The sequence below is a fragment of the Chinchilla lanigera genome, unplaced genomic scaffold (assembly GCF_000276665.1).
Source record: "Chinchilla lanigera isolate Chin_1 unplaced genomic scaffold, ChiLan1.0 scaffold00006, whole genome shotgun sequence".
NCBI lineage: Eukaryota > Metazoa > Chordata > Mammalia > Rodentia > Chinchillidae > Chinchilla > Chinchilla lanigera.
In genome coordinates, this window is record NW_004955407.1 from 39,728,634 (window position 1) to 39,749,994 (window position 21,361).

The 21,361-nt window shown below is 60.7% G+C and overlaps 1 protein-coding gene across 3 annotated transcripts; it reads left to right on the forward strand.

Annotated features, from left to right (window-relative positions):
• The first annotated feature begins 11 nt into the window (after window positions 1-11).
• Ripk4 (receptor-interacting serine-threonine kinase 4) lies at window positions 12-20,119 on the forward strand. 3 transcript variants are annotated; one of them, XM_005375848.2, is made up of 8 exons: window positions 12-216; window positions 8,198-8,489; window positions 11,358-11,506; window positions 12,713-12,762; window positions 14,479-14,637; window positions 15,129-15,232; window positions 16,260-16,524; window positions 17,913-20,119. In XM_005375848.2, the coding sequence occupies exons 1-8, from the start codon at window positions 35-37 to the stop codon at window positions 19,070-19,072; spliced, it is 2,361 nt and encodes a 786-aa protein (XP_005375905.1). In that variant the 5' UTR covers window positions 12-34; the 3' UTR covers window positions 19,073-20,119. The 3 variants fall into 3 exon arrangements, with proteins under 3 accessions (XP_005375905.1, XP_005375906.1, XP_013360712.1); XM_005375849.2 differs by lacking the exon at window positions 12-216 and adding an exon at window positions 2,303-2,428; XM_013505258.1 differs by lacking the exon at window positions 12-216 and adding an exon at window positions 2,474-2,535.
• Window positions 20,120-21,361: the final 1,242 nt, after the last annotated feature.

A 21,361-nucleotide genomic window follows, 5' to 3' on the forward strand; every position in this document is an offset into this window, starting at 1 on the left:
GGGCACCGGGCGGCCGCGGGGCGAGGCGCGCGCGATGGAGGGCGACGGCGGGGGCCCCTGGGCCCTGGGGCTGCTGCGCACCTTCGACGCTGGCGAGTTCGCGAGCTGGGAGAAGGTCGGCTCGGGCGGCTTCGGGCAGGTGTACAAGGTGCGCCACGTCCACTGGAAGACGTGGCTGGCCATCAAGTGCTCGCCGAGCCTGCACGTCGACGACAGGTCGGGTGGGGCGCGGGGCGCGGGGGATGCCCAAGGGGACCCGGCAGCCGGGGCGCGCGCCTTGGCGAGGTCCGGGTCCGTGCGCCGCGGGCTGAGCTGCGCGGGGGTGGGGGACCCCGGGGTCGCGGGGGCCGGGACCAGTGCGGCGCCCTCCGTGCTGCTCGGTCCTCCAAGGTTTGGGGGTACCCGGGGTTTCGGGGTCCCAGGCGTCCCAAGGGCCCTTCTGCGCGCTGCGGTCCGCGAGGGCTTAGCAGGATTGCGGTGCGGGCGACCGGCTTTGGGAGCGCGGTCGGACTCACCCTGTCATTTGCGCCCAGCACAAATTGGCCTAAGACTCTAATTACTTCGGTGGGAAGCACCGGCCCGGCCTGGGCCTGTTGGGTCCCGCGGTCCGGGATCCCGATCGCCCCGCTGCCTCGCCGCGCACGCTCGCCCTGCGGACCGCAGGTCGAAGACGAGCCCCGGGGAGGAAGGGCCGGGCTAGGGGCACCGGGGCGGAGCTCCGGGAAGGAGCTGGGTGCTCCGGGAAGGAGCTCCGCCGCCCCTGCGGGTTCCGTGGACGGCACCGTGGTCTGCGCCTCCCTTGCGGGGTGAGGTGGTGAGAAGATTGTGGGACACCTTTTAGTTCCCAGATTCCCTGGTGTGCAGTAGAGTTTGGATAGTTTACCGATGAGCTTCGCTTCTCTACCTTAGCTTGCTGATCCTTGAATGAAGTTTGCCCCCTACGTGGAACCTGTATTTGTGTTCTGCTTCATTAAACTTTAATGAATGTAGTTTACATTCTTCCTGGGGGTGAAGTGGAGCTTCCCCAGACAGACCAAGACTCAGACCCGCAGCCCCTTGTAAACTACACACAGCCCCCGGCGCCTAGGGCTTGGCTTCCAGCGCCCACCGTGTTGCTCCTGGGGTCTCTAAAGCCCCTTATTACGTGGCCGGGTAGCGATGCTTGTGTCTAGTAGCTCGGGCAGTGTCCCTGCGGAGCAGAGACCCATTGCGCCGTGTGTATTTTATTGTTAGCTGGGAGGCTCCATCATAGCGCCTGTAAGCGGCCCTGGAAGCTGCGGTAGAGTTGGGGGTTTGTCGTGGAGTCGCCTGCAGCTGCGGCTGACCTGCTTGCTGAGGTTGTGTGGAAAAAGTCTTCCCTCCCTGTCTGTGCCTCTGGTCCTGGGAAGTCGGGCTGGCAGGGTGCTGTGGCTATTTTGATGAAATCCAAACCGTTTGGAATAGCAGCCAATGGTCAGATTGAGAAGGTAAGACTCCGAGGGGCATTTTTATTCTCTCGGGCACGAATGTCCAGGGAGTCGACTGGTCTACGTGAGCTTCATTCACTAGCAGAGTTGTACACAATTTCTGGTATTGGAAGAGCGGAGTAAACAGGCGCTGCCCCAGGCAGAGTCCACAGCCTGTGCCCTGGAATCCCTTTTGCCTCCAGCCACCGGCCCCTTGTGTCCTGGGTGGCCTGGTTGCAGGAGGGTTTCTCCACTCAGGCGGGTCCCTGTGGATCTTGTGAAGCCTGGTTGAGTGTGTTGTCCCTTCCCTGGAAGCTTGCCCTGCCCTGCCTAAAGCAGGCAGGTGTCGGCTTGTCGGAGGGAGGCTGGGTCGAGGTCAGCAGCCCAACAGGAAGCCTGAGCCTCCTGCATTTGGCCTCAGGGGCAGCGGGCTGGAGCTGTGTGTTTGCTCTCTGACCTAGAAGGTGGTCAGGTGCTCTCTGACCTAGAAGGTGGTCAGCGCCTGCTGTGTATGTGGAGCCAGCTCCTGGGGTTAATCTCCCGTGTTCTACAGGGTCTCCTGCGAGGCTGGGAGGGCCCCACACCTGGCAGTCTTGCAAGGTTGCTATCAGCCTTCCAGTAGTTGTGACCTGCACATTTTTCAGTGCTCCTTTGACGCACAGCTCCCACCCCCACTTTTGCAAGCGCTGGCCTTGAGAAAGGGTTAGGGTTTTCCTGGGGCTTCTGCAGGCACCGACCTCCTGGCTGAGGCTTGCCTGCCTGCCCCACGGCCTGTTGTTTCCAGGGTGACCGGAGTTGGTTTGGCTAGTTGCTTAGAGAGGGAGAGGGAGCCACGTTAGGGACAGGTGTGGGTGAGGCCCATTTTCATTGGCTACAGCTGCCAGCCAGAAGGGGTCTCCTGGCTCCCTGTGGCCACTCCGGCCCCAGCCTTTGTCCACCCCTCGGCATTAGGTGTTAACTGCAGTCCACCCCAGGCCTTGTGAGTACGTCTCTGTGGGGAAGGTCTGGCCAGGGGCACCGTCCAGCCTTCTTGGGGCGGGGAAATGTCTACTAACGAGTACCCTGGGGGTACTCTTTGCCTCGTTCACAGGTGATAACACCCATCTGTCGAGTTCCCCTCTTTGCGGGGCTTAGTGCCTTGGGAGGATCCTGCCAGCTGGCTTTGGGGAGAATCTGGCCCCGATTCTCATGGGGGGGGCCACAGGGTCTGCTGTGAACCCTAGAGGCTAGTGTTCCTTGAGGTGAAACAAAGTGGCCCCAGGCCTTTCTCCCCTCCCTGTCCCCAGCTAAGAGGAAGCGCAGAATAATAACAAAGCACCTGGCGAGGTCGGGCGGGCACAGCCCTCAGTATTGGGCACCGGCTAGTTGGGGCGAGCCCGAGCAGACCCCGGCTTTGTAGCTCTAGCGCTGACACTTGGACAAGCCCGATTCTTGTCAGTTTTAAAAATAGCAGTGTGGGAACCCCTCGGAGGCGCCCTGGGAATGTAATTGGGTTGGCGTGCCAAGGCCTCACAGGGAACACAGGAGGCCCATGGCCAGCTCGGCTGCATTTTCCTGAGGAGGCTCCCAGGCCCCCTCACAGGACCCTTTGTCACCCCGGCCGCTCTTGGGCCCCCTCCTGCCGAGTGTGCCCGAGGCAGCTCTGCCTTTATCCCACCTCCGTGCCCCTTTCCGAGGGAGGGAGCTCGCTTTCTGGCTGTTGGAGAGGTGTTTGATCGGGGATTTGTGCCTGTGCTTGAAAGAGAGCTGGGGGCCTCTCTGCAGAGCTCCCTTCGGCAGGATGGGCCTCGCTGGGGTGCCGCTGTTGGCGACGTTTCTCCCTGCCGGGGACCTTTGCACTTGGCTCTTCCTCAGTGGGATGAAAGTAGAATTGATATAAGTGACTAAGTGACTCTCAGAGACCAGAAAGTGGAGCCCCAGGCTAGTCCTGTGCTGACTCTGACTTTTCCATTGGGAGCCGGAGGGGCTGGGGGTCGGGGCGCTCTTCCCTTCCCTTCTTGGGAAGCGCATCAGCCACCCTTTCCCCAGCCGGGAAGGAGGAAGAGGAGGAGGAGGAGACGGGAGGATGACGCCACAGCTTTGAGGTTGATTTAATTACGCTGATCTTGGGGTGCAGTGGCCCAGAAGTGCCTGCTGCCCCGCAGGCCGTGGGAAGTGCCATCTGGTAGCGGTGGCAGGTACCCTGGACCTGGCTCCCGCCCCAGCACTGAGGCTCAGGGATAGGCTTTGAAAATCTCCCCAAATTCCGAAATACTAGTAATCATTCTAAAGCTACCAGCTGTGTGTGGTGATGCGCGAGGGTAACCCCGGCACTCTGGAAGGCTGAGGCAGGAGCATCGGAACTTTGAGCCCAGCGCAGGCTACCTTGTACTAATTTAGCAAAACCATGTCTCAATATATTTTTAAAAAAGGGCTAGGCTGTAGCTCAGTGTAAAGGCTTTGGGGTCATTCCCACAAAAATAAATAAAATTAAAAAGTAAATGAATAAATAAAATTTAAAACCCCTACAGTTTAAAAATTTAAAAACCTACAGTTCCTTTTGTTTGGTCCACAACTCCAGCTGGAAGGGCTGGGTGGGGTGATGTATTTAAATAATTGCTCCAGCAAGAAACAATGTGTCTCTCTGAAGAGAAATGCCCTTCCCTGGGAGCTGGCTCAGGGAGGCCCTGTACGGGCTTATTGAGTTGCAAATACAGCCAGCTCCAGCTTCTACTGCGGGTTGGCCCCTGGGGTGTAAGTCGAGCCTGGGTCCTCAGGATTTTGGCTCTGAAGTTATAGGTTGTAAAGGGCTGGGAGCTTCTGCGTGTGCAGGCTGCCTGACAAGGTCGGGGCCAGAGTCCTGTATGCCCCGAGGCTTATCCGATCATGCAGGCGCAAAGAAGGTGATTTTAAAAGAAAATTTTTTTACGTTTGCAGTATGTCCTGATTATGTTTCTTGCTGGAGCTGGTACTTGGACATGGCGCATCTTCATTCTTTTTATTTCCCCCGCTCCATCTCCCCCTCCCCCGTCTCTCCCTCCCTCCGTCTCTCCCTCCCGGCCCCGTTTTCAGGAGATCTCTCTCCCGCTTCCTAATGCACTGATGCTTTCGGTTTCTCATATGAGACAAGGTGGTTTTGCCCCTATTTCCTGGGGTAGCTGATTTCCTGTGGAACGCCTGGAGTCAGTGGCCCGGGGGAAGGGGACCCTCCCAGGCTGTGGTGTCACCTTGGGGTTCCCTTGGGAGACCCTGTGGGATCAGCTTTCCATAGCGCAGGGGCAGTGGTGGTCTTCTTCCTCCAGGCCACTGTGGGAGAGAGGGGTACCTTGGCTGGGGTGTGACCCGCTGCCAGCCAGGCTGATGACTTCTGGGCCCTCGGGGCGGTGGAAGACAACAACTTTTTTTTCTTTTTCTTTTTTTTGGCAGCCTGGCTCAGATCTTTAATAAGATCCCCTTGATTGAATTGACTTCTCAAAAGACACCTTTGTTAGCCCTCAGATTGGGTCAGAGGGGCTGCTCAGACTCTCAGAAGGCCACCTAGTGCCCAGCCAGGAACCCCTGAGCACAGCTTTGAGGTGCGGGGTGCACCGTGCCCAGGTTCACGGTGCAAGGGTGCTGGGCCAGGAGGTTGCTGGGGCTGCTTTTGTGACCCCACACCTTGCCAGGTGCGACTCTTCCAGTGTCCGTGTAGATGGGTTCTTTGTGCTTTCAGGGAGTGAGCGCCCACGAGCCCGGCCTCTCAATGGGACCTCAACTCCTGGAGTTGCGTCGTCCTCATAGATCCCCTGCAGAATGCATGCAGGAAGGCGCAGAAACCCCCGGATCGCTCCTCAGAGCCAGCCATGTCACACATGCATGGGCACACACACACACAAACACACTCTACATTGAGTCCCAGGCCACCCGGAACTGCATAGTGAGACCCTGTCTGCAAAGAAAGTTAATACTAACATAAGGCGGGCGGGCGGGCGGGCCAGCTGTCCTCCTGAACTTCACAGCAGCTTTTGCCAGGCACCACAGAGCTTCACCTTGATTCAGATCTGCCCCGCTGGCCGTGCACAGACTGCACGAGTTAGAGCGGGGCCGTGCCGGTTTTGCTCACCCCTGTGGGCCTTGAACCGAGTATAGTACTTGGCAGGTGGCAGGGGCTCAGCAGAGTTTTTAAAAACGAGTGACAAGTTCCATTTCATCTGAAGTTTTGTAGGGTTAGTTGAGAGTTTGTTAAACAGATGAATGGCTTTCATTTTGGTCCCTGCGTGTAATGTGCTTTGATCACCCTCGGCTCTTGCCCTGCCCTCCCGCAGCTTCACCTGCGTGAGGGGGCTCGGTACCTGCGCTGCTTCTTAAAGCAGCAGGAAAACGGGAAGTCCTAACTTGCATCTGGAACGAGAAGCTCAGCGGGCATCAGGTGGTCACAGGCGCCGGCAGCAGCCACCTGGGAGTTGGAGGCCCTGTCCTGGGAACCCCTTCAGGTGACAGCGAGGCCCTCAGCGAGCGTCCGCAGGAGAAGGGGCTCTCCCAGCGCTGCCGCTTCCTCCTCCACCAGGGCCTTTGCCTGTCTGGGCCTCCACTCCTTTCTCCTTCAGAAGCTGGCTGAGTCAGGAGCAGGGCTGGGTGTCTGGCCCAGGCTGTGCTGTTGGTCACCAGGCTGGGGAGGGACGGCACGTGGCGCTCCCCGTGACGCTCACGGCCTCCGGTTTGGCCTGGTCCTGTGGCTGCTGGGAGGGGACTGGCTATCCTGGGTGGGCTCCAGGCTGCGGGGGTTCTTGCTGGAGGGAGGGTACATCCCAGGGACCCCACGGCTGGCCCTCTTTCTTGTACATATCTTGGCTTCCATGCGTTGGCCCTTTATTCTGCGTGCTAAGAAAACAAGCCATGCTGAACGCACCTTGGGCTGGTGGGATACAGCGATTCGTCCCTGAGGCTTTTTCCCTTGTTCCTAAGGTCAGGGGCTGGGCTCCCCATTGACTGTGTGGGAGTTTGTAAGCAGTAGAATCGGGGTCCTCCTTCCTGTCAGGGAGCTGAGTCTGGTTCAGTGTTAGGGCCGAGGTCCGACCCACAAGAATCTGGGACTGTCTGGCAGAGGATCGGATTCTCCAGCAGGCCAGAGGGTGCAGGGTGGCTGCACTGTGCTGGCTTCCTACACTGGGAGCCATGGGGGCCCTGGCAGGTCTGGGGTGTGGGGGCACCCAAGCTACCAAGTTCCCAGATGGAGCAGATCAGGGCTCTCGGGGGTGGCCTCAGGTGTTCCCTTCAGGAAGCGTGTCGTTACTAGAAAGCAGATTTTTCCAGCCTGGAACATGTTCTTAAGGAGCCAGGCCTGGGAAGCCGTGGTCCTGCCAGCTTTCTGGGTGTTTTCTGTGTGTCCTGCCAGCTTCCGGGCTGTCTTCTGTGTGTCTGTTTTGGAGAATCACTGACCCAGATCCTCACAGGATATAGCCTTTTCCCTGAGTGCTCGCGGAGACTTTGACCCTGCCGCTGACGTAGGCTGGCGCTCTGTGATTCTCCTCTCAGCACGTGGCTGCGCCAGGAAAGGGACCCTGGCCAGGCCTGGCGGTCCTCCATGCAGGGCTGATAGTCCCTGCGCTGCCGCTGTGGGCCTCTCAGGGTCTCCTCATGCCCGTGTGTAAACAGTGGGGAGATGCCCCGTGAAAACTCATTCACAGAGAAGGTGGCAGCTGCGGTCCGTGGCTTGGCCGCTCCTCCAGTAAACGGAGAACTCAGCACCATAGGCATCGGCATATCCAGGAGAATTGAAAGCAGGATGGCAGCAGATGTCTGTACCCCGGTTTATGCAAAAGTACAGCGTTACTCACAAGAGCCAGAGGTGGAGCAGTCCATGGCCCCTCAGCAGAGGAGTGGATAAACAATATGTAGGGGCTGGGGATTTAGCTCAGCGGCAAAGCGCCTGCCTGGCACGCGCAAGGTCGTGAGTTCGGTTCCTGGTATCAGAGAAAAACCAAACCAAACCAAACAAAACAAAACAAAACAAAAATACGCTGTTCCTGCAGTGGGGCGTTATTCAGCCATGCATACGAACAAGGTCTGGGTGGTGCTCTGACACAGCAGGCCTCAAGACATGCTTAGTGAAATAAGCCAGGCACACAGGAACTAACCCTGTGATCCCACTTAGGAATGAGATGCAGGTTTAGGCACATTTGCAGGCAGTAGAAGAGTAGTGGCCAGGAACAGAGGAAGGAGGAGTCCTGGGTGTTTACTGGGTGCAGATCACCCTGGCAGAGATGAGGCTCTGTCTGGGCAGAGATGGTGGCAATGGTTCCTCCATGAGGAGTACAGTATGCCAGGCCACTGCCCTGCACACGTGTGATGGCTGAAGCGATGCGTACTCCATCACGTGTGTTTTACTGCTGTCAGAAGCACAGCTGGCTGCACCGTGCTCAAGACCAAAGCTCTTCCGTTACTTTGAGTGGGAGTGGGTTAGGAGATAACCGGTCCGTGGAAGCGCTGGGCTCACATAGAGAAGCCAGGTTGGTCTGTGATGGACACATGGCCAGCGGTGGCTTTGAAACTTGTCCTGCCCCATCCACACGAGGGAGTGTGGGTGCACTCCTCCACTCTCGCCGCCCCCCCGGCATTGACCATGCCGGCCCGCTGCATGCAGATCGTCTCCCTACATGCTGGGGGTTCAGGCAGCTTGGGACCACAGACCCCGGGAGGCCCAGCCTTTAGCTTTGGGGCATCAGGGGCGCACACGTGAGCTCTGTGTTTGTGCCTGGCCATTACACACCCCTCATGCTTTTGTACTTTTTCAGGGAGCGCCTGGAGCTCCTGGAGGAAGCCAAGAAGATGGAGATGGCCAAGTTCCGCTACATCCTGCCCGTGTACGGCATCTGCCGGGAGCCCGTGGGCCTGGTCATGGAGTTCATGGAGACGGGCTCGCTGGAGCGGCTGCTGGCCGCAGAGCCGCTGCCCTGGGACCTGCGCTTCCGCATCGTGCACGAGACGGCCGTGGGCATGAACTTCCTGCACTGCATGTCCCCGCCGCTGCTGCACCTGGACCTGAAGCCGGCCAACATCCTGCTGGACGCGCACTACCACGTCAAGGTGGGGCCCGGGGGTGCGCACCCCGTCACTTCCGGTCCGGGGGGCCTCATGGGCATGGCATGTACCTGCCCCTGCACCTGGCTGCAGCCAGGTGGGAAACCTGATTCTCGCTCTGGACCGTAGTTCTGAGCATTGCACATTGTAAGGTTCTGGCTAGAAGATGGACCTTCCGCCTCAGGTGTGAGGCAGGGGCTTGGGTTGCTGGAGATGCGGACTCCACTTCCCGAGTCTGCTCGGTGACCGGACCCTCGGGTCACAGAACGTGGTTCTTTGCAGCAGTGCCTGTCCCAAGTGCTCGGTACATCAGAAGCTCTTTGTCTCAGATGCACGGTCTCTGCATGCCAGGCGTCACCCGCAGAGCGGCCCCGTTGTCCTGGCTCGGATGGTGGCACCGGCTGATCTGGGGTGCGGGTGGGAGAAGCAGCCCTGCCTCTCCAGGCAGGCACGGGGGTGTGCGGGAGGCTGCGTGGACAGCCGCTGCCTTTGAGTTGAGTTGTCCCCGCCTCTGGAGTTGGGGGCCGTGACGGCCCCTGCCTGGGTGGTCTGTGTCCAGGGTTGGGAGTGGCTGCTCAGCCCTGTGCCTGCCCCTGCTGCTGAGCACGGGCCGTGCTCTGGGAATTCGGCTTCTCCGGGTTGCCGCTCAGCTGGCGTCTCCCTGCCTTGGTGCAGGTGGGTGCTTAGTGCTTGGTGAGGAGATGTGTGCCTGCTGGGCACTCCGGGCCTCGCCTGGCTGTGAAGGGCTGGCTTGGTGGCAGCGACGGCCTGAGTGGCCAGGAAGGGCCTCCCCAGGCAGGAAGTGACACCTGCCCTGTAGGGAGGCAGCCCAGTCCCTGGCCTGAGCCGCCACAACCAGCAGCGAGAAAGGCAGGGTGAGCTTGACGCCCTTCTTAAGTCACCGCCGAGGAGCCCGAAAACAAAAGTGCGCTCCCCTCTGCCTTCCTCTGCTTCTTGGCGTAGAGACGGCTGCCTGGTGTGCAGAGGGCCGAGTGACACCCTGTCCCTTGAGACAGCTTTGGGGAGCACTTGCCTGGAGCAGTTGAGGCAGCACCTCCTGTACCCGTTCCCGGGCCCCAGGTCTGCCTGCCCTTCTGCACAGGATGTGCTTAGAGCTGAAATTTCATCCAGCCGGCCGCTCTGCCTAGTGTTATAAATGTCCCTGACGTTAGGTTACTACCTTATCGCTGTGTCAGAGGCAGTAAGCCGGCGCGGGCCTGGAATCCCTGCACTCTGGGAGGCTGAGACAGGAGGATCACAAGTTTAAGCCCAGCCTTGGCAGTTTAGCAACTTAGGGAGACCTGTTTCAAAACTTAAAAAGGGTGTCTGGGGATGGAGCACAGTGGTGGAGCCCTTGCCTAGCATGTACTGGAGGCTTGGCTTCAGTCCCCAGCACCACTAAATAAATAACCAAAAAGTGCTGGGGATGTAGCCCGGTCCAACCCCCAGGCCCCGCCTGCAGTGGACTTAAAGGTAATTTGAGTTAAACGTGAGCCGGCAGTCTCGTTCGTGTGTGCAGTCTGCCCGCTTCGCCCTGCCGGGAGCCAGGGGCACGCGCCACTGTCCCGAGGTATCTCTCTTTGGAAGGTGGCGACAGTCGTGGCTGTGACAGGAGGAGAGATGGCACATTGCAGGAGAAGCCGCTGGCACCAAGGTCCCCAAATCCAAGGCTCTCTTTGTTTGTGGATTTAAAGCGTTTCTGGTGGCTGGCAGTTGTCAGCTGCAACTTCTGTGGCCTGAACCCGTGATGAGGTTTGCAGCCCCGGCTGGTCTCGCTGTGGACTGCAGGATGGCTGTGGCCGCAGTCCGGGGACCAGGTGGTTTCCTTCCCAAGGCCTCTGTGGAGCCAGGAGAATCAGGGCACCTAGAACTGGTACCTGGGCTAGCTGAGCCCTAGAGCCTGCCGTAGGAGAAGACCAGGGCCAGGCCTTCCTGCCTGCTGCTATGGCCGAGCTCAGAGCCCCAGGCAGGCTGAGTTCCCGAGCCAGTGGTGGTGGCTGCAGCAGGCTGCCGGTCCTCGATGAACTCAGCAGCCCGGGGTAGGCCCCGACTCAGCTCTGTTTCCCGTTGCAGCCTGGGCCTGCGTGAGGAGGGGCCCAGGAGTGAATGCGGGGCTCCACCTCTAACCCTGGAGCAGGGAAAGGGGCCGGGACTCCCGTTAGCGCCCAGGCGCTGGGGTTTCGTCCACACTGCAGAGCATCCAGGTTCCCCAGGAGGTGGGGACCTGGGTGGGCGAGACGCTTCCTGGAGAGGCGCCGGGGGTCCCCGGCCACAGGTGCAAAGACACCTTTGCCACTAGGCGCCCAACCCCCTCTGGACGTGGGAGGCCGTGCGGGTACCAGAGCCAAGCGCTGCTGGCGGGGCAGGAGGGTGCTGCGCGTTCGGCAAAGGAGCCAGCAAATGTCTGCTGGCCACGGATCGTCGGGCGGAGTGCAGCATGCCCGGGGCAGCGAGGTGTGTGTTTTGTTTGCTGAGGCTTCTGAAGGTTTGCTGTCCTTTAAAGGGCTTGCCGCCACTTGCCGCTCCAGCTGGGGGCTTGCATAACCAGCCGCCCGGGCTCTGTGGCTGGAGCCAAGGGCTGCTTTCCTGCCCTCTGCACCCGGGTGGCCGTGCAGAACCGGCACTGTGGGACGGCCTGGGCGCCTGTCCCCGTAAACTCTTAATTTTTTTTTTTTTTTTTTTTTTGGTACCGGGAATTGAACTCGGGACCTTGTGCTTGCCAGGCAGGCACTGTGCCACTGAGCTAGTTCCCTGGCTTGTAAAATCTTGATTGCAGCAGTTCCTCATCCCGCATTCAGAGTCCGGAACTCTCAGGGCTGTCTGGCCCCCATGGTCCCATCTCAGGCTAAGGCACGTCCTGCGGTTGTGTTGCAGATTTCGGATTTTGGGCTGGCCAAGTGCACCGGGCTGTCCCATTCCCATGACCTCAGCATGGATGGCCTGTTCGGCACCATCGCCTACCTCCCTCCGGAGCGCATCCGGGAGAAGAGCCGGCTCTTTGACACCAAGCATGACGTGTACAGGTGGGTGACAAGGGAAAGGGGCCGTGCCAGGCCGGGTCGGGGTTCTGCTGAGGGCCCCCCGGGAGCCTGTTCCCTGTGGCCCGTGCTGCCGGGAGGATGTCCTCCCTGCCCAGGCGGGCGGGGCCGGTTATGTAAGCAGCCGACAGCGCCCGCACCACGCACACTTTGTTGTTTTCCTGTAATGTGGGCTTTATTGCTCGCCTGTTGGAAGAACCCACGGATCCGTGAGTGTGTGGGTTGTGACGCAAGCAGTTTCCACATGCCAGGAAATTGGCGGGACCTGTGAGCCTAGAGAACAGTGCCCGGGGCGTTGGGTCCCTTCCCTCTCCAGATGGCGAAGGCCTGAATCACGCGGGCCTCCTGGAGGAGGAACCGAGGGAGCGGAGCAGGGAGCGAGCAGGCTGCCCCGGCCGCCGCACGCTGGTGCCCACGCAGGGCTGACCTGGCCCCAGAGCATCCGGCTCTACCTTCCTGTCATCTGTCCTCGCCCAGCTGACTGGTTTGACAGTAGCCATTGTCATGTGCTGAGCTTGCCTTTGAGGGGGTGACTGTGCTGGGGACCGCCCTCGGGACGAGTCTGGGCTTGCAGCGCTGGGGAAGTCGGATGCGGCCGTCGAGTTGAGTTCTAACTTCTGGACCTGCAGAGTTCCGTGGATCTCAGTGTGGACTCTGTGTGGCTCTGTGAATAGCCACTGTCAAGCCAGTGCTCGGGTGGGGGAGTGCAGGCTTTGGACTCTTTAAAACAAGTTGTATCAGATGGCGTTCTCTTTTGCGTGTGTCTTTCTCACTTACTGTAAACGTATGCTCTTTATTCCTGTAACCCTCACCCTCAGTGGAAGAGGGCGTTAGGGTGCTGCTGGACTGCTCCTTTCCTTGGTGGCCCCCCAGCACCCACAGAGAACACAGGTTAGGACTGGCTGTTTGGTCAGAGCCTGGCTCGGTGTCTCCGAGCCCCACCGGATGGGAAGGAAGTGGAGGGTAGAGGAGAGCCAGAAGGTGCCGGGCACTGGCCCAGCCACATAGCACACAGCCCCACTGCCACGCGCCTGGCACTGCGAGAAAATAAACTTTAGGGGCCAGGATGGCTCCCAGGACCTGCGTGGCTGCTCTGGTGGCCTCGCTGGGGAGCCTGTGCCCCTTAGAAGCATAGGAGGAGCGCCAGGTCTTGGCCCCGGCTCAGCACTCATGCGCCGGTTTCTCTTGCAGCTTTGCCATTGTCATCTGGGGTGTGCTGACGCAGAAGAAGCCCTTCGCAGGTGAGTGACGCTGCCCCGGGTTTGTGGCCTGTGGGGCATGCAGTCCTGCTGTGGTCCATGCTCCTACTGGCCGCTCTGTCCTCAGGACGGGGCCTGCTCTGTTCTGCTTCCCCTTCCCCATGTGACCAGAGGCCTGGGCCACTTCACCACAAGCCCACAGGCCACCAGGTGCTCGCGCAGCTTGGTTTCCACACGGGAGGAAAGGTGGCCCTGAGGGGTCTGTGGGTCAGTGCCACATTTTTTTGGTGGTAAAATACATACTTCATTTTGATGTTTAAAATGAATGCTGTGGGATTCCCCACAGAAACACAAAACAGGAAAAATATCTTTTAAAAAACCCAGAGAAAGAAAAATAATGAAGTGTGTAATTCTGTGGCATTCAGCACACTCACTACTGTTCTGATTCCAGAACATTGTCACCCCCAGCAAGAAGCATAGGCCTGTGAGTGGCTGCTTCCCAATCCCGCCTCCATCCATGAATTTGCTGTGGATTTGCCTCTTCTGGGTTTTTCCAGCTAATTCTTCTCCCCTTTTTCTTTTTTTTTAATTAAAAACATAGATAGGACAAAGCTCCGCATGGTGACTATGTCTCACTGCAGTCAGTCAGGGCGTTCACGTGGTTGACCTGAGGTAGCCTAGCCTCTCCGCCGGGCACCCATGGCCCTCATTTCTGTCCTCAGAGCGAAATAGCTTGACTTGGTTTGCTGTGAAAGCCGAGTAGCTTTGCGGTACATCACAGGGAGGGTCCGTCTTTCCTTTCATTGGTGTTCCTGCGTGCCCACACTGAGTGGTAGGACAGAAGTGTTAGTAGACCTTGCCTAGTGTACAAGAGGCCCTGGGTTCAGTCCCCAGGGCAAAAAACCTAAAAGGAAAGAGTACAAAAGAGTGCCTGGCCCTCAGGCCTGGGAGCCCCTTTCTGGTTGAGGCAGAGAGTTGGCAGCGACATAGGGCGGAAGTGCCCGGCAGAAAGAGACCCTTCAGCGTGGGAAGGCTTGGGGAGTCTTTGGAGCTGAATGAGTGGGTGTCCCAGCAGCCCTCCCCGAGGTTCTGGCGCTGTCATCGTGCCACCCCGTTGTCCCACTTGCATTCTTGTCCCACCGTGGAAGCCCGCAGTGTGAATTCCTTTTAACATGTCCTCTTACTTCACCGCCTCCTGGATAGGAGCAGCCAGGTGCAGGGCACCGGTGCGTCTCTCCGTGTCTGGCAGCACAGTGGGTGTTTGCCTAGCTTTTATTTTTATCTGGAAGGCCTTTCAGGCTGAGAAGTGTCAGTTGCCTTGGTAATAACCTGCCCGTGCTAGGACAGGTGTTGCACAGACTTACAGGGCGGTGGGTGAACATCAGTATGGACCTCTGCAGCTGCCTGGGACTTTGGCCAGCGCCCCACACCTGCTGGTGGCCGCTGCCCCTCGGAAGGGCATGGAGGCTGTGAGCAGGGAGTGAGGGGTCCAGCTTGGGAGGTGGAGCAGAGTATAGATCCTGGCCCCTTGAGGGTCAAGCCCTTCCCACCTGGTGGAGCCTGAGGCCCAAACAGTGCCAGCCGTGAGCCATGGGGTCTGGCACCTGTGTGCCCACTGATAGAGACAGGTGTCTGCGGCGAGCTGTGCCCTGGGGGCCCTGGGCTAAAGAGAGCCCAAGCTTATGCAGGGAAGGACGTGGTCCCCCGTGCCCCTGCCCTTCTCTGTAGACGACCCCCTGATGGTGCCTCTGCCCACAGACGAGAAGAACATCCTGCACATCATGGTGAAGGTGGTGAAGGGGCACCGCCCCGAGCTGCCGCCCGTCTGCAGGCCCCGGCCACGCGCCTGCGCCAACCTCCTGCACCTCATGCAGCGGTGCTGGCACGAGGACCCGAAGGAGCGGCCCAGCTTCCAAGGTGAGCTGCGTGGAGCTCCGGTCACAGAGCTGACCAGAGGCACAGGGTGGGGACCAGGCTGAGCTCTGCACCCAGTGGCCCCCACGGCGCCCCAGTGGCTGACGCCAGCTGCCACCATCTGCTCCCAGCTGGGACTGGAGCTGCAGCCGGCCAGCCCCAGAAGTTCTCTTAGGAGACCCACCGCCTGTGGCCTGGGGCTTCCCCTCTTACGGCCCTGGTCTTCCGAGCAGAAGTGTCTGGATGGAACTGAGCGTGGTAATCGTGTTTTCGTGTTTAACATGCAGCAGCAGGAAGTGGGGCTCACCTGCCGAGGGGGGCCCTGCCCCGAGTGTGGAGACACTGCAGACGGCAGCCCTGGGGGGCCTGGGGCTGGCCAGGAAATTGCAGAGCTGGTGGTGCCCAGCTTGTCATCCACTGCGTAGCGGCTTCCCCCTGTAGGATTGCACGGAGAACCCTTACCCAAAGGACCTGCCTTTGTTTTTTCCCCACAGAAATCACCTCTGAAACCGAGGACCTGTGTGAGAAGCCGGAGGAGGAAGTCAAGGAGATGCCCCAGGACTCGGGCAGGGAGAGCTCTCCGGAGCCCAAGAGCGAGGTAAGGGGCCCCGGCTTTGGCTGTGGGGTTCTCAGGTCAGCTCCTTCCTGTGCGCCCTGGGCAGCCCGCCTGGCTCTCTTCTACTCAGCCCACCTGCGCCCAGCACCACTGAGGCGTGGGTCCCACGGCCTCTAGGCGCCCCCCATGCACCCAGTCTCCTGCCTCAGGCTTGTGCGTGACATGGGTGGGCGCTGCTGGACACTCCCAGAGCGAGCCCCGGGCGTCCGAAGGAGGTGGGCAGCCTGGGGTCCTCTGCAACCCTGGCTGACGACCCGACCCTTTTAATCGCATCTCCCTGGCTGACTGTGCAGCTACCGTGGAGGAGGTTTTGGAGGCCCTGGGCTCCCCAGCCGGGACGGTGCCTCCCGGGAGACCAGGCCGGGTTTATGTGGTGCCCTGAACGGGGAGGGGCGTGCGAGGGTGTGAGAGCTGGGGCAAAGGTACAGGAGCAGATGGTGAACAGCTAGGCCTGGCCCCAGCCACGAGACCTGGCTCAGCACACCTGGCCACCGAGTCAGGCCGAGCTAGGGGGCAGGGGCAGAGGGACAGGAGCAGGGAAGCAGCATGCATCACAGCAGGACGCTCACACCTCGATGGCCAGAAAGTAGCGTCTGATGGCCAGGCTCCACCCCTCATGCAGACCCAGGGCAGACCCACGGGGCTGGAGCAGAGGGTACCGAGGGCTGTCGGCAGTGGGGTGGGCACCCAGCCGGTGCTGTCTTCCTGAGGCTTCTCAGCTGTCCTTGGCGGTCGGGGTCCAGCCCCTGCATCAGCTCCCGCAGCTGCTTCGTGCTTGCATTTTGTGTAGAAAGCGCTGACCCTGAGCAGGTGGCGGCCAGATGGTGCGCTATGGACCGCCCGTCGTGTCCTGCGGTGCTGGGTCTGGGCCCTGTGTGTCTGAGGTGGCGAATCTTCCCAGACTCTTGAGTTTTCCTGGCCACCTTCAGTGTCCTCATCCCCCTCTTCCTGTGCCTGTTGTGGGGTGGTCAGAGGCTGAGCCTCACCCTGGCCCCTGTCTGTCCCACAGGCCGTGCCCGAGGCTACGCGTCTCAAGCGCGCCTCCGCCCCGCCCTTCGATAATGACTGCAGCCTCTCGGAGCTCCTGTCACAGCTGGACTCTGGCATCTCACAGACCCTTGAGGGCCCGGAGGAGCTCAGCCGCAGCTCCTCTGAGTGCAAGCTGCAGTCGTCCAGCAGCGGCAAGAGGCTCTCAGGCGTGTCATCGGTGGACTCCGCCTTCTCTTCCCGAGGGTCACTGTCGCTGTCCTTCGAGCGGGAGCCGTCCGCAAGTGGTGAGAGACTCAGCTGCGGTGTGTGTTGGAGTCTGAGCAACTCGCCCCAGTGATTCCTGCTTTTCTAACTGGGTTGTTCTGGTCTCAGGAGCGTGGTCAGCGTGCTGGAATCCAGAGACAGGGGCTGCGGGACTGTCTCATGTCCCTCGGTGGGAGGGAGCGGGCCGCTCTAACTGCCTGCATCGAGTGTGTCTCACCTGCACCAGCCCTGCACCAGCCTCGGGTCTGCAGGTTGGAAGCCAGGAGGCCAGCCAGCCCCACGGCGTCTCAGGCAGTGAGGGGTGCACCCGGCCCCCCGCTTCTGTACTGTGTGTGCCCTGCAGGGTCGGTGATCCTCAGGGTGCTGACACCTGGGAGTTGCGAGCCGGGGGGCCCTTTGAGCTGGCCCTGGCAGGTCTTATCTCTGAGTTCATATTGGTGGGTGTTCTTAGCAGGTAGCTTTCCCTGTCCCAGCCCGGGGTATGGGGGTCAGTGCTGCTCTGCTCCACTCTGCAGCCTGGGGCTGGCCTGGCCCTGTCCTGTCCTGAGCTGAGGCTGCGCTGGGGCACGTGGCATCTTCCCCTGGATGCAGCACAAGGGCCGCGTGCCTGGAAAGGCTCTGATCTTGGTGGGGGTGTATGTTCAGGGGGGCTGGGGTCTGCCTGCCGTGACGTTCAGGGGCCAAAGGAGGGCATTGCTGGGTGAGGAGAGGCCTGAGGCAGGTGGGCAGGGCAATCTGGCTGGAGCTCACTGTGGGAAGGACGGTCAGGCTGAGCTGAAGATGGCTGGAAACTGCACGGGGCAGAGGCTTCTGGAACCTTCCCTCAGGTGACACCGTTGGGTGACACCTTGTCTGGCTCCTGAGGCCGCATCCCTTACTTGCTGGCCACTGGGGGCAGTGTCTCGCGGGCAGGGGCTGTTGCTGTCACACTGTGTCCACTGCACAGTCTCCCTGCCTGCACGTCAGGATGCTAGGTGGTGTGGCAGGGTTCCTATGTTCCCACCCTTAGGGGCTTGTGCTAGCGAACACCCCACGATGTCCCCCGGAAGGAGGGGCCGGGCGGTCCCGCTTTCCCTGTACCCTGCTGAGTGGGCTTTGCACCCTGATTCTTTATAAATGAAGGGACCTTAGCAGGAGTCACTGACTCTGCACATCGGGGGGCTGCGTTTTCCATCTCTTACGTGACGCCAACCCCAGGGACCTGCTGCAGGTCAACAGAAGAGCACCTCAGACGTCTGTCCTCTGGGCCAGGTGCTTTGGGGCTGAACAGTGCAGGCCGGCCCGTCCTGAGTGTTCCTGGCCAGGCTCCTGCAAGTCGTGGGCCGCCTCCCCTCGTGACAGCGGGGCCTCGGGATCAGTGTCCCCCAGGGTGACCTTATCTGACCTTGCCTCTCCCCGCTCCCTGCAGATCTGGGCACCACAGACATCCAGAAGAAGAAGCTGGTGGACGCCATCGTGTCGGGGGACACGAGCAGGCTGATGAAGATCCTGCAGCCGCAGGACGTGGACCTGGTCCTGGACGGCAGCGCCAGCCTGCTGCACCTGGCCGTGGAGGCCGGGCAGGAGGAGTGCGTCAAGTGGCTGCTGCTCAACAACGCCAACCCCAACCTGACCAACCGGAAGGGCTCCACCCCGCTGCATGTGGCCGTGGAGCGCAGGGCGCGGGCCGTGGTGGAGCTGCTGCTGGCCCGCAAGAGCAGCGTCAACGCCAAGGACGAGGACCAGTGGACGGCGCTGCACTTCGCTGCGCAGAACGGAGACGAGCCCAGCACGCGGCTGCTGTTGGAGAGAAACGCGTCGCTGCACGAGGTGGACTTCGAGGGCCGCACGCCCATGCACGTGGCCTGCCAGCACGGCCAGGAGAACATCGTGCGCATCCTGCTGCGCCGCGGCGTGGACGTGGGCCTGCAGGGCAAGGACGCCTGGGTGCCGCTGCACTACGCCGCCTGGCAGGGCCATCTGGCCATCGTCAAGCTGCTAGCGAGGCAGCCGGGCGTGAGTGTCAACGCACAGACGCTGGACGGCCGCACGCCGCTGCACCTGGCTGCACAGCGGGGGCACTACCGCGTGGCCCGCGTCCTCATTGACCTGTGTTCTGACGTCAACGTCCGCAGCCTGCTGGCGCAGACGCCCCTGCACGTGGCTGCGGAGACCGGGCACACCAGCACCGCCAGGCTGCTGCTGCACCGGGGCGCAGGCAAGGAGGCGGTGACCACCGAGGGCTGCACCGCCCTGCACCTGGCAGCCCGCAACGGACACCTGGCCACCGTGCGGCTGCTGGTGGAGGAGAAGGCCGACGTGCTGGCCCGAGGGCCGCTGCAGCAGACAGCGCTGCATCTGGCTGCCACTCACGGGCACTCGGAGGTGGTGGAGGAGCTAGTCACCGCCGACCTTGTTGACCTGCCCGATGCCCAGGGACTGAGCGCGCTGCACCTGGCCGCCCAGGGCCGGCATGCGCGCACCGTGGAGACGCTGCTCAGGCATGGGGCTCACATCAACCTGCAGAGTCTCAAGTTCCAGAGTGGCCAGGGCCCTGCGGCTGCACTCCTGCGGCGCAGCAAAACCTAGCCTGCCGCCCGCGGGCTGTGCCTGCAGGGGCTTCTCGCGCAGCGTGGTGCTCAGCGCGGGGACTCCGGCTAGCCGGGCCGCTCCGCTGCCTTCCGTGGAGGCCAGTGTGCCTGGGTGCTGCTGGGGGGCACGGCACCCACCACCTCACACGTTTGCTGTTAACACATCTGCCCCTGGCGCCCAGCGTCAGGAGGGGCGATGCGTCAGATCATTTCTTTGGGCTCCCAAAGAGCTGCTGATGGGGGTCCCTTGGTACCACAGCCGGAGCAAGGATGTCCCCATTTCCCAAAGCAAGCCGCTGTGGTTGTGCAGAGCACGCCACACGGAGAGGTGCGGTAGGGACCGGGTCTGTCTGTTCAGGCAGCGGGCAGCCGGCCCTGGCTCAGGAGCTGGGGGGACCCCTCCGTGCGCAGCCCGCAGGCTTAGACCTGTGGAAAGCATTCCCAGTGTGGAGCTGGGCGGGGCCGCCGCAGGGCAATGGCATGGTCATCCCTCCTGGGCGCCGTGCCCCTGGCACTGCCCTGCTCTTGTTTGTTCCTCCTCTCCCAAACATCTTTGAACTCTCGAGTCACCTGTGTGAAAGTCATTTTAAATTTTTTACATTGTACATTCAGTTTTGGACTAAAAACAGTGTTACCTGGTTGGACAGGCATTTTACCCAGCTTCCGGTGCCTGGGGTGTGGCTTGACATCTCTGATGTGTTTGGGGTGCAGCCAGGGGTGGGGGGGGCAGTTGCATTCTGGGATGGGAGGGTTTGGTGGCTCCGCCTCCTCGCTCTGGGCAGGAGCGCGGGAGCCCCATGAATGCGACAGGACGGAGCAGAGCAGAACGCGACGCCGGGCGGGATATTAATATACTGTGTATGTTAGTGTGGATCGAGGGCAGGACGCTGCTTTTTCGTGACAGGAAGTGCCCGAACCGCAGAACTGGCTATGTTTTAATATGCCTAACATGCTTTGAGTATTGTAGGATCTAGTTCCGGACTCGACACCAGAGGGGGTCTGTTTCGTGTCAATAAAGCAAAGTACTCAACTTTCTGGAAGACTACTGGTTCTTGTTGCTTGTTTTGTTTTGTTATTTCCTGAATAATTTCCTGAAAACCAAAGGCCTGAAGCTTTCGTTCCCACGTGCGTGCCTGTGCTTAGTCCTCTGTGGCTGCCTCAGCCACTGTGCCTGGCCCTGCGGGGGAGCCCCAGCCCCACAGAATGACGGATCCCTTACAGGGCCTATGCCAGGCAGGAGTCAAGGCCTAGGAACTTTTCTCACTGACTGCCACTCGGCTTTGCGTCCCCCGCGTGTGTGTCCGTGTGTGTGACAGTCTTCCTCCGTAAATTGTGTTGCACTCTGTGTAGCACAGGCGGGCCTTGAGCTCGTGGTGATCCTCCTGCCTCAAGTCTCCTGAGTCCTGGGATTACAGGTTCACTTTCCTCTGACTTCCCTTCCTGTTTGGAAAGTGTGGTCAGGCATTTGTGACAGTGCTTGCATCCTCTCCTCGCTTCCTCCCTCCCTCTGCCCGACCCCGCCTGTACTGTCTCACAGGACTGTAGCTTCCTGGACGGAGCTGACTAACTCTTACAGGGTCCCCTAGGGGGAAGCGCCCCTTGTTCCTGGGATGGAGGACGTGCAGTGAGTGGGCCCTGGGGTAGGACCCGCCCTGGCTCCTTCCTGAGTGTAGGTTTTACAGAGCAGTGGTCCCGGCCCCAGCCCACCCTCTAGGCCCCAGCCGTCCAGCACTGCCCCTCCCCCCAGCCCTAGGTGACAGCACCAGACCTGTCCCCAAGCAGGATGTCCAGCCTGGGCCCCACCTCGCCCCAGGCTTGACCTCTGCATGGCCCACATGGAAAGCCCAGGCCTGGGGGCGTTTTCTTTCTGGGCCCAGCTCCCAGCGGCCCCACTTCGTGGAGAACATGGACCCTCAGGTCAGGAGTCTCCCTCCGTGACCTGATTGTCAGCAGAGCGCCCAGGCTCCCGGAGCCGGGCCCGGAGCCAGAAGTGACCACCCGGCTGGGACCGGCATGTCCCGTCTTGTCCTCTGCTTCCAGGACTGTCCTGCAGCCATCAGGAGACTCTAGCTGGCACAAGGTCTCCCTGAAGTGCCTGCTGGACAGAGGGGCCATACCCTTTGGTGCCCCTGTGTCTCTGGCCCTCAGGCATTTGAGCAGAGCCCCTGCCGGACCACCAGGAGCTGGCATCCGGGGACGGGCTCCCTGCCCGAAGCTCACCCCGTGCTGGCCAGGCTCCTGAAATCCTGGCCCCAGGTTGGGCTGCACAGTGCTCCATGCACACTGG

Excerpts from the sequence above, each read along its gene's own strand:
- Ripk4 (XM_005375848.2), top strand. The coding sequence starts at position 35 with ATGGAGGGCGACGGCGGGGGCCCCTGGGCCCTGGGGCTGCTGCGCACC. Across the intron at positions 8,490-11,357 it reads ACGCGCACTACCACGTCAAG|ATTTCGGATTTTGGGCTGGC; the intron begins GTGGGGCCCGGG and ends GTTGTGTTGCAG. Across the intron at positions 11,507-12,712 it reads ACCAAGCATGACGTGTACAG|CTTTGCCATTGTCATCTGGG; the intron begins GTGGGTGACAAG and ends TTTCTCTTGCAG.